This window comes from Scyliorhinus torazame, chromosome 6 (genome assembly GCF_047496885.1).
Source record: "Scyliorhinus torazame isolate Kashiwa2021f chromosome 6, sScyTor2.1, whole genome shotgun sequence".
Lineage (NCBI taxonomy): Eukaryota > Metazoa > Chordata > Chondrichthyes > Carcharhiniformes > Scyliorhinidae > Scyliorhinus > Scyliorhinus torazame.
This window is the reverse complement of record NC_092712.1, coordinates 195,402,269-195,414,810: the sequence shown is the minus strand read 5'-3', so window position 1 is coordinate 195,414,810 and position 12,542 is coordinate 195,402,269. Positions and strand designations below refer to the sequence as shown.

The window sequence follows — 12,542 nt, the reverse complement described above, 5'->3', positions numbered from 1 at the left end:
ATCTAACCATCTCTCCATTTTACTCAGCAGCATCACCATTGCTGAATAACCACTATCAATATCCTGGGGTTACCATTGCCTTAAAACTTTACTGGACCAGCCATATAAATACTGTGGCTACAAGAGCAGGTCAGAAGCTGGAAGGCCAGATCAGCGGCAAACAACGCCTCTACTGACTCTCACAGCCTGGCAACCATCTACAAAGTGTAGGTCAGGAGTGTGATGGAATGATCTTCGCTTTCCTGGATGAGAATAGCTCCCACAACACTTTAGATGCTTGATATCCTGACAAAGCAGTTTGTTTGAGCGGCACCCCATAAGACCCCATCTACCACTCTCAATGCTACACAGTTTGTATGATCTACAAGATCCACTGCAGCAGGTCACCAAGCCTCCTTCAAAGGCACCATTCAAACCTTGATCTCTACCACCTAGCAGTGGAAGGGGAGCAGGTGCTTGGAAATAGCATCAGTGGCAAACTTCCATCCATATCACACACCATCCTGACTTGGAACTATATTGCCAGTCCTTCACTGCTGCGTTAAATAACTGGAACTCCCTCCCCAGCAGCACCATCGGTGTATCTACGCTATATGTACTGCAGTGATTAATGTAGCAGCATGGACAATTGGGGATAAGCCTGCCCTCACCAGAGAGGTTCTCCTCCCGTGATTACAAAAAAGACCTTTTGTGAACAAGATTAATGAAACAAAAGCTTTGAATGCTTCTTAACTCCACTTGAAAGATTCCTCAAAAATAGCAAGCATGGGCTATTTAGCCCCTTAAACGTGTATTGCCATTCAGTGAGATTATGGCTGATCTACGACTTGAAAACCAATTCCATTTACTTTATCGATATTTCTTAGTGAATTTCTGCTTCCATCTATTGCATGTACTCATATAAAAGTTGATTTTTTTTCAGAACAAATCTTTAGACAAAAGTAGGAGTTTGACTTATGCACAAGGAATATTTTTGAGGAGTTCAAATACATGTATTTCAAAAATATATATTTTATTCCAAACACCCTCAAAAAACATCCACACAGCACCAACGAAACATAGTATATTGAGTTTGTTCAATTTTCCCCCTTTTAATCCCCAACCCCCCCACCACAAAAACATGGACAAAAACAGCCTCCACCATACCACAAACCTCTCCTCTGTTCGCCTGAGGGCAAACTTAATTTCCACCAACCTGAGGAACTCGTATAGGCCCCCCAACTACACCACTTCTAAAGTGTTGTGGAACTTCCAATTTAAGAGAATCTGTCACTGAGCAATCATAGAGGCGAAGGTCACGACATTATCCCCCTTCCCCTCCTGCGCACCAGGCACCCAGAAATGGCCACCATAGGGTCTAGCGTCAGCTTCACCCCCACAATCCCTGACAGACTCTCGAACACCACCTCCCAGAAGCTCTCCAATTTTGTACACCCCAAAACTTGTGGGAATGGTTCGCCGGCCCCTTCCCACACCTCTTGCACATATCCATCACTCCTGGGAAGAACCTACACATCCGGACCAGAGTCATTTGGGCCCTCTGCACCATCTTGGACTGTATAAGGTTCATCCTTGAGCATGCAGAGGTTGAGTTGACCCAGTGTATCACCTCACTCTAAACTCCCCACCCCATCTCCATCCCCAACTCCTCCCACTTCCACTTAACCCCTTTCACTAAGGCCGCTCCCTTCTCCCCCAACCACGCATATATATCCCCAATCTTTCTGTTCCTCCCCCCACACATTGAAATCCATGTATATTGGAGGGCCAACTGTTAAAGCATGGAAAATATTCACCAATTACTGATAAGCTACGCCATGTTATGGTAGGCTAAACGGTGGTAGCCATAACCTAGATTTCTTCTTGAGTACTATGACGGCTTAACCACACTCGGGCGCCATATTTCACTTTATTTTCCACTGCAAATAAAAATTGAGCTCACGCTTTACTTTACATTAATTGTAGTGCCATCTTCTCCCATTGTCTCTTGAAGCAGGGGAAAATGTACGTAATCCAAAAGAATAAGTAGATATGACTATGATATCAGGAAATTAAAATTACCAGTATTAACAGGTTATCGTAGCCTTGGCTGGTTTAGAGAGTGGGATTGATGGAAACACACTTTCGGACCTGACAACACTGTTCATACGGTCTGTTATTGTTTTGCTGCCATCTCACCTCTGAATGGCTTTCTAACTGATGGTATTTTTTATGTCAAATAGCTTTATAAAACATAATATGGAGTGTGGTGCCAAAAGATATTGTGATTAAAGTGGAGATAATCTAATGGTATTGGTAGTATGACGTTAACATCAGGAACTTTATAATGACCAGTGGTAAGTTGTGTTTTTACATTATTTTGGTGTACCATTGCACGCTAAAAACATGAAAAAACACGTTCTACTATCCCTCAAAAACTAGAGTTGACTTATACACTAAAATTAAGGAGTTTCTGGCCAAAAGTTGGGGGTTGACTTTTGCATGAGATTGACTATTACTCAAGTGTATATTGTATATTACTTACAGTGCCACCTCTTTTTGTATTATCAGCAAATACAGATGATGGGATAGACAACCACATCTCCCAAGTCCTTAATGGAAGTGGTGAATAGTTAAGACATCGCAATTAGACTACCTGTCCATCAGCCTAACTCTGTCTCCTTCAGCTCAGGCAATTTCCCAACCAATTCATGTGGGGAAATGGTGGTTTAATGGTAATGTCACTGGGCTAGTAATCCAGATGCCCAGACTACTAATCTGGGGACATAGGTACAAATACCACCACAGCAGCTTGTGAAATTTAAATTCAATTCATAAATCTGAAATGTAAAGCTCGCCTCAGTAATGGTGACCATGAAACTCTCATTGATTGTTGTAAAAATCAATCTGGTTCACTAATGTCTTCAAGGAAAGAAATCTACCATTGTTACCCACTCTGGCCAATATGTGACTCCAGACCCACAGCAATGCAGTTGACTCTTAACTACCCTCTGAAATGACTTTGCAATCCATTCAGTTCAAGGGGTTATTAGGGATGTCCAACGAATGCTGGCCTTACCAGCCACGCCCACATCCCATGAAATAATTTTTTTAAAGGTCTTCAATTCTGAGGGCTTCAGCTTTAGCTGATAGTCTCTCCTGAGGAATTTTTAAGATCATAAGACATACGAGCAGAATTAGGCCATTGAGTCTGTTCCACCATTCAATCATGGCTGATATTTTTCTCATCCCTATTCTCCTGCCTTTTCCCCATAACCCCTGATCCCGTTATTAATCAAGAACCTATCTATCATTGTCTGAAAGACACTCAGTGATTTGGCCTCCACAGCCTTCTGCGGCAAAGAGTTCCTCAGATTCACCACCTCCTGGCTGAAGAAATTCCTCCTCATCTCTGTTTTAAAGGATCGTCCCTTTAGTCTGAGATTGTGCCCTCTGCTTCTAGTTTTTCGTACTAGTGGCAACATCCTCTCCATGTCCACTCTATCCAGGCCTCGCAGTATCCTGTAAGTTTCAATAAGATCCCCCCCCCCTCATCCTTCTAAACTCCAACGAGTACAGACCCAGAGCCCTCACCTGCTCCTTTGTCTTCTGGTAGCCCATATTTTAAAAATCTGTAGGCATCCCCTGTCCAATAATTTAATCCTTTCAAAACATTCTGTCAGCTTCGCCGGGCATGATGCACCCCTTACAAATCCATGCTGGGTATCTCTGATCAGCTGAAAAGTTTCAAGGTGTTCAATCATTCTATCTTTAACTAGAAACTAGTAATTTCCCAACAATGGACGTTACGCTCGCTGTCATATAATTCCCTAGTTTTCCCCTGTCATCTTTCTTAAATGGCATGTGCAATTTTTAAATCTAAAAGAATGGTTCCCAAATCAACTGAACTTTGATGCCCAAACTATAATTTTAGGCCATAAGACATAGGAGCAGAATTAGGCCACTCGACCCATCGAGTCTGCTCCACCATTCAATCATGGCTTCAATAAGATCCCCCTCATCCTTCTAAACTCCAACGAGTACAGATCCAGAGTCCTCAACCGTTCCTCATAAGACAAGTTCTTCATTCCAGGAATCATTCTTGTGAACCTCCTCTGGACCTTTTCCAAGGCCAGCACATCCTTCCTTAGATACAGGGCCCAAAACTGCTCACAATACTTCAAATGGGGTCTGACCAGAGCCTTATAGAGCTCGGAAGTACATCCCTGGTCTTGTATTCTAGCCCTGTTGACATTGCATTTGCCTTCTTAACTGCCGACTGAACCTGCACATTAACCTTAAGAGAATCGTGAACAAGGACTCCCAAGTCCCTTTGTGCTTCTGATTTCCAACGCATTTCCCCATTTAGAAAATAGTCTATGCCTAAATTCCTCCTTCCAAAGTGCATAATCTCACACTTTTCCACATTGTATTTCATTTGCCACTTCATTGCCCACTCTCCTATCTTGTCCGAGTCCTTCTGCAGCCCCCTTGCTTCCTCAATACTACCTGTCCCTCTACAGATATTTGTATCATCTGCAAACTTAGCAGCAGTGCCTTCAGTTCCTTCTTCCAGATCATTAATGTATATTGTGAAAAGTTGTGGTCCCAGCACAGACCCCTGAGGCACACCACTATTCACTGGCTGCCATCCTGAAAAAGACCCCTTTATCCCCACGCTCTGCCTTCTGCCAGTCAGCCAATCCTTTATCCATGCCAGGATCTTACCCATAACACCATGGGCTTTTAACTTATCTAACAGTCTCCTATGTGGCACCTTGTCAAATCTAAATAAATCACGTCCTCTGGTTCTCCTTTGTCTAACTTGCTTGTTACCTCCTCAAAGAACTCTTAACAGATTTGTCAGACACAACCTCCCTTTGACAAAGCCGTGCTGACTCAGTCCTATTTTACCATGCACTTCCAAGTACTTTGCGATCTCATCTTTAATAGCAGACTCTAAAATCTTACCAATGACCAAAGTCAGGCTAACCGGCCTATAATTTCCCGTCTTCTGCCTCCCTCCCTTCTTAAACAGTGGTGTTACATCAGCCACTTTCCAGTCTTCTGGGACCCTTCCTGCCTCCAGTGATTCCTGAAAGATCATCCCCAATGCCACCACACTTTCCTCAGCTATTCTCTTTTAGGACCCTGGGGCGTAGTCCATCCGGTCCAGGTGACTTACCCACCTTCAGATCTTTCAATTTCCCCAGAACCTTCTCCTTGGTAATGGTCACTGCACTCACCTCTGTCCCTGGTTCTCCTGGAGCTCTGGCATCCCACTGGTGTCTTCCACTGTGAAGACTGATGCAAAGTAACTATTCAGTTCGTCTGCCATTTCTTTGTTTCCTATTATTACTTCTCCAGTCACATTTTCCAGTGGTCCAATGTCTATTTTTGCTTCTCTTACTTATGTATTGAAAAAAACTCTTCCTATCTTTCTTTATATTACTAGCTAGCTTGCACTCATATTTCATCTTCTCTCCCCTTATTGCTTTTTTAGTTGTCCTCTGCTTGCTTTTAAAGGCTTCCCAGTCTAGCTTCCCACTAATGCTCGCGAGTTTGTATGCTTTTTCTTTGGCTTTTATGATGTCCTTGACATCCCTCATCAGCCATGGATGCCTTGTCCTCCCCTTAGCATGTTTCCTCCTCCTTGGGATGAATTTCTGTTGTGCCTCCCTAATAACCGTTCCACTGTCCTCGCTGGTAAGCTCCTTTTCCAATCAACTCTGGCCAACTTCTCCCTCATATCTTTTCCACTGTTCTTAACTGCTTCTTTAAAATCCTGGGGTGGAAATCATCCGTTCTTGGGAAATTTGTCACTGTTTAGTGTCATTGTTTTCTTCATTACTGTTATTTTGCCTACGTTAATTTTGGGGAGTCCCTATCCATGATTCAATGTTAGTTTCCTTTGGATTTCTGGCATGCTGACCTTTTCCTGTAAATACTGACGCAAAGTAAGTATTCACATCTAAACCATTTTTAAAATTTACATTGACAGTATCACTGTTAGAAGTTGTCAAGGGACCCCTGTTGTTTCTGACCGTCCTCTTTTTTTTCTTCATATTAATCTAAAAATGTTTGTTACTTTTTATATGTCTTGCAAGTTTCTTTTCATATTTGTTTTTTGTCAGTCTTTACCATCTCTATTGTCACCCTTTCATGTTCCTTGTACCTTTCTCAGTTGGCAGGATCTGTGGTTTTTTAATGCTTTTTGTATGCTTTTTCTTTTAGTTTCATGTTGTTCCTTTCTCTTTAGTTTTTAGTATGGCTTTTCTTTTGGAAATAAAGCTCAGTTCTCTTCAGTGTATAGACTGATCATGTTTCGTGATGCATTGCACTGATCATCATCTCTTTTACCCATTAACAGATTTGCAGTTTATTGTGGTCAATCTCTGATATCACATTGAAGTCAGCCAATCCTAAATTTAAAATTTTTGTTTTGCACACTATGCTGAATTTGATATGATTACTATTAGATTGCTCACTTGCTATTAAACTGTTAACTAAATCTGATTTGTTAATAAGTCCAAAGATGTGCAGGTTAAGTGAATTGGCCATTCTAAATTGTCTCTTAGTGTTACCGTATCATAGTCTTAAATCATTTTCTAATGTATAATTCTACCCAAAAAGTTTCCACCACCAGCTTATTTCTTGTTATATCCCCTCTTATCATTGAAGTAGTATCACCCATAATCACCCCATTCACCCTTACTACCATTTTCTTTATCTTTCCTGTAAACCTCATAATATGGAATATTTGTCTTGCCCATTTTGCGACCATGTCTCAGTAATCGTTCCCATATCATACCCTTTTGGAGTTCAATTACATTTTGTCATGCATACGTAGTTTTAGTGTTTTGTGTGCTTTACAGCCATCACTCTTTGAGGTAGAATATTTATGATTTTTCATGATAGTGGTCACCAACAAAATTAATGGGATTCATAGAATCATAGAATAACTACAATGCAGAAGGAGGCCGTTTGGCCATCAAGTCTGCACAAACCCTCCAAAAGAGCACCCTATCTAGGCCGTGCCCCCGCCTTATCCACATAACCCCATCTAACCTTTTGGGCACTAAGGGGCAATTTAGCACGGCCAATCCACCTCACTTGCACATCTTTGGACTGTGGGAGGAAACCGGAGCACCCGGAGGAAACCCACGCAGACACGGGGAGAAAGTGCAAACTCCACACAGTCACCCGAGGTTGGAGTCGAACCCGGGTCTCTGGCACTGAGGCAGCAGTGCTCGGCACTCTACCACTGTGCAATCCCATAAGTCAACTACGTTTGCTATCAATTCTATCTACATTCAAATCACGTTCTAACACATCCAGTTTGTTTCCTGAATTTCCAAATTTACTCTAACTGAAATTTGCTCCCAGCACCAGGGCAGGGATTAACTGTTTTGTCAGAGAAGTGGGGCCTAAGAAGAGCCTTTGGATTCAGACATTTGCAATTTGCTCAGGCTGCTTCACTTCTTTCCTTTCTTAAGCTGCATTCTTCGCCTTTGCTGCTTTCACTTTGGGCTTGGCCTTGGTTTTAAAAAAGGCTTTCTTACAGGCTAGGCATGGTAGAATGATTGTCTGCATGATGCAATGCTCATGTGCAGATGGCTATTTTGCATTGGCAGGAGATAGTGAAAATGAATCACTCCAATGATGTGACAAAGCAAATCTTCTATGTCCTGAAACTTAATTGGTGGAAAATTTGGCCATAAGCCAATTGAGACCATTTTATGTCAAATTTGACCACCCAAAGAATGGAGATTTAATAAATGGAGTCAAGATTTAAAAATATTAAATAAAAAATGTTAAATCTTAAAAAAGATACTGATATAACAGTTAAAAATGTTTGCAAAATGGTTCGAACCCGGCTCTGGGTCACTGTCCTTGTGGAGTTTGCACATTCTCCTCGTGTTTGCGTGGGTTTCGGCCCCACAACCCAAAGATGTGCAGGGTAGGTGGATTGACCAGGCTACATTGCCCCTTAATTGGAAAAAATGAATTTGGTGCTCTAAATTTATAATTTAAAAAAATGTTTGCAAAATAGGGGCAAAGTAGGGAAATTGTAAATGGAGAAGACACTTTGTTTCCCATTTTAAGTGTCTATTTTTAAAACACTATTTGTATGACTGTAATAGTGTTATAAAACAACTCTTGGTAGGGGATTTTTACTGAAGAATATGAACTAATTTTATTTTAAGCAAAAAAATTCACTGGAGCTGCCAATAGTTAAATTTATAGATTGTGATGCATGTTTTGAACAGCAGATGCTGGAAATTAGAAAAAAAAAATATTGGAAAAACTCAGCAGGTCTAGTAGAATCTGTCCAATATGGCAACTTCAGACTTGGAGAGGTAGAAATGTGATGGGCTTTATGCTGTTGAAAAAGAGGCGACAGTCAGGTAGAACCAAAGGAAGGTCAGAATATTGGAGAGATTAAACAACGGTGTTACTGTGGAATCCGTAATAAACTGTTCCTTAGCAAAGGATGTGGGTCTCCAGGGACAGAATGATGGATGTAGCCAAAACAAAATGTAGTCTCTGTAAACTGCAGTAACCACCCATGGACAGGTGAGGAGATAAGGTATGCAAACAAAGGATTGAAAATACTCGTTTTCTATTGGTCCACATACACTGTTTTCTATTGGCTAGAAATGCTGTCCTTTCATTGGTTTAAAGTGAAAGTTTAACTGTGATATTAGTGTGTTGACATGCAAATGAAGAGATTAGACTGTGACTGTAAATCTATTGGTTGAAAATGTTGTAGGTATTACTACTTCACTGGATTCAGGCAGAATATCGCAGTGAATCCCACTGTGTTCTCCTTGTGCACAAGCCAATAAAGTTTGATTGAAGAGTGCTCACCGTGCCTACTTTTTAATTTCCACATTACAGAACAAAAGGCAAAAGGAATGGTAATGGGTGTAGTAAAGAAACAAATATTGGTCTAAAGTGTCAATGACAGAATAAAGGAAAGCTATTTGTGAAAGCAAAAGCATGAAAACATTTGTTATTCAATCTCTCCTGCCCTCTAACCTATCCCTAACCTTCCTTTTTGTTCTACCTAACCTTCTGCTTCTCCCTCTTCTCACTCCCCCTTTTCAATACCATGAAATTCATGACATTTCTACCTCTTTTCAGTTCTGAAGTCATATTGGACTTGAAATGTTCACTCTTTTTATTTATTTTGTTGTACGAATATTAATATTATGCAGACTTTGACAATAGATATCCAAAAAGTAATGATGTTTAGCTTTATATGATCACTACAAATTAAATAACTTACTTGACCGTTGGTAATTAAACATTCCTATTATCCAAAATCTCCAAGTACAAAGCTCTCAAAAATAATCACAGGCCAATCATCCAGAAGAGTTGAAAATATTTAAACCATGATGTGGGGAGACATTATATCCAAAGTCACTGATTTGAAGCTTTCAAAGAAAAAATGATGCAATTGTGAAATATCACTCACCGAACACTGCTTAAAAATTACCTCAACATTTGTTAACTCAGTATACTGAACATACAATTTGAAATATCCAGTCACTATAACCCAATGAGCATAATTATTAGGGGGAGGAATTTTCAGAGAAAATAATAATCGCTTATTGTCACAAGTAGGCTCCTATGAAGTTACAGTGAAAAGCCCCTAGTCACCACATTCTGGCGCCTGTTCGGGGAGGCTGGAACGGGAATAAATGAGAAATTCTACAATCCCATATAGAAAAAAGAACAACTTTACTTATTTGATTCCTTTTTTAACTGTTAGGAAACTAAAATTACTCTGGACTTGCTTTGCAGTGAGTGTAAAATAGAGGTTCGTTGCTGTAATAAATGTTTTTTTAAAAAAAAATCATAATTCACTTGTTTACCTAACAAGGAACACGATGGCACAGTGGAGGAGAGCATAGATGCCTTGTTTGCTTTATGGTGGCACAATGCAAGTTCATTCTTGTAATTTTCCCACACTGCATTGCCCGTACAAGAGACCATTGGAGCCATCGGTAGAGCAGAAGCTAAATGCATCCTTATGGAATAAAGACAAAGGGACAGATTTCAGTGTAATTTGAAGACATTTGGGGGCAGACCACTCACCTACCTTGGGGGTTGGTGGGAATTTGCATATGTGTAGGGATAGGGAAATATAATGCTACAATTTGAATATGTTTCAGTTTTACAAAACGATTGTATCTGATTATCATGAAAAATGTTTAACTTCACCAATAGATAATTTTGTTTTGAAGTTGCAGATTACCTGTATGTTGATTTCAAATCAATTGCGTGTCCTTTGGCCTACAAATAGAAGTGTCAGCTAATTGATCAATTGTTTTGTGACCTTTTCAAATACTGCTCTGATTTCTCACAAAGCACAACTTGAGCAGATTGCACTAGATATTGAGACTTATCTTCCCACAGCCATGCCTGTCCCACAGCCCCATCCCAGAGAAGACAGTTTATTATAATCTTTTGATGTGCTGCTTATCCTGTGGTGAAATGATGAACGTGCAACTGATAGTCATGACCTGCTGATTTGAAATTAAACAGATGAGTGGGCTGAAATAATTGCAGACAAGAGTGATTAATTACTTTAGTTCTGGCAGTGAACTCAAGGGTAGGCTACTCAGCGCCTCAGACTTGTGCTATCTACTCAGTTAGATCATGGCTGAGCTGTATCTGAGTTCCATTTCCTTGCTTTGGTTTCATATGCCTTAAGATTTTTCTTAGATAGGAATATTATCAATTTCAGTTTTGAAATGTTTCTATTGGCCTACCCTCAACAGCTTTTTGGAAGAAAATTGTTAATTTTTTTTTAAGAAAAAGCCCCAACATGTTCAATCTTTCCCAGTCGCCGTAAACTCTCAATTCTGGTACCATCCTTGTTTGTCTTTTTTGCAATTTCTCCCATAATTTCATATTATGGAGACCAGAAATGTGCACCGTACTTGTAAGGGCTACCTCACCAATAGCCCCACACAAGTTCAATGTAACGTCAATGCTTTCAAATTCTATAGCTATAGTAATAAATCCAAGTGCTTTCTTAGTGTTTTTAAGTGCCTTGCTGAACTGCAGTGATGCTTGTAATGATTTGACTACCTACATCTTTTGGTTCCTTTGCTATTCCGTCCATTTAAGTTTCTTATTTTCTGCGGCACAGGTGATGGTTTTTATTTTTCCTACCAAAGTGCATCACCTTACATTTATCTCTTCAACTGTTCTTTTATGTTTAATTTTTCCTCTACGTTGGCTATACTATTTCATATTGTGTTACTTTTTTCTGAGTCCAAACTATTAATGCTAATTATAAAACAGTGGTGCCTGCAATTAGCCTTCTGGCGTACAGCTTTAAACCTCCTTTCAACCTAAAAAATTACCCTTTACATCTACTTTCTGCTTTCTATATTTTTAAAGTCAATTTGCTATATATCCCTGATTATGCATGAGCAGTCCTTCAAGGCTGTGTTATATTATGCAAGGTAAATAATAGGTGGCGACTGTGGCCTACTTGAACATGTTTCCCTTTAATCAGAGCAGCCTTCATTTTTACTTTTACTTGAGTTCATTTGGATAAAGAAATGGTGAATGAAACAATTGGAGTTTTTGTGAATTAATTACCTGTATATTTGATTTGTAGTTTGCTGTGGGGATGAAAACAATACAACCGAAATCTATATTTCCATTGTGACTGGAAGCACCGTTTGTGAGAAAATTGGGAAGAACAGACCGTTGCAGTTGACAGGTTTTGTGCCTGTGTTCACGACTTTACTAATCGACAGCAATAGAATTTCCAGCAGAAAAGATACGGACTGTCTTGTTATTCTTTAAAATTAACTGTATTTGTGGCTGGTACATTTCCATTTTTATGACTCATTGCAAATAAAACTTTTCGCTGGGAAGAAACAAATCAAAAGAGAAACTCTTTGTCTAAAAATGGCTGGATGAAACTTGCTACACTCGCATTTGGCAGTTTTCTTGGTTAAAAGCTAAGTAAGACTTCTTGAAAATGTGAAGCTTTACAGTACAAACTTGCATCCGGTGAAAAATCTAGTTGTACCTAATAAGTTTTATGTTTTTCTTAAGATTACGGATGTAATTACTGGAGTGTTTTAATTCCTTGATACACTTGAAACTGTTGTAATTTTCAAGTGCAAGATGCATATTGTAAACTTTGCTTTGAGATTTTACAGTTGCAATGGAAATTTGTCAATCAAATAGTTAGCATTGTGTCAACAATGAATTCATTGTTCCTATGCAACTAATTAAACAAAACTTTTTAAAACAATAACCTAAATGTACTGGTTGCCTTTCATGATATAGTGTGATATTTTACATTATTTATCAATATAATGGTTAATTTTCGTAACAATGTAACAAATGCCTGCTGGCAATAATGATATCAGTCATGATGAGTTGTCAGGTGGTACAGTGCAACCAAAGAGTCATTCTTTGACACCCCAGCTGGTACGGATAAATACTGTATTTGGAATGGGAGTGTAGTGGGAGAAATAGGTCACAAACTGTAAATTGAATTTTCATACTTGCAGCTTTCACATCTA

The 12,542-nt window shown here is 39.6% G+C and overlaps 1 protein-coding gene across 2 annotated transcripts in view; it reads left to right on the top strand.

Annotated features, from left to right (window-relative positions):
• tomm7 (translocase of outer mitochondrial membrane 7 homolog (yeast)) overlaps positions 1-12,271 on the top strand; it is a 38,948-nt gene extending 26,677 nt beyond the window's left edge. Inside the window, exons 3-4 of one of the 2 annotated variants that reach the window (XR_011947790.1) lie at positions 2,223-2,336; positions 11,621-12,271. Coding sequence is in view for 1 of the 2 variants with exons in the window: in XM_072509221.1 (XP_072365322.1) it covers positions 11,621-11,636 (16 nt within the window). In the remaining variant the exon portion in view is untranslated. The remainder of the gene's footprint in view (positions 1-2,222; positions 2,337-11,620) is intronic. The other variant, XM_072509221.1, reaches the window with a different exon arrangement.
• The last annotated feature ends 271 nt before the right edge of the window (positions 12,272-12,542 follow it).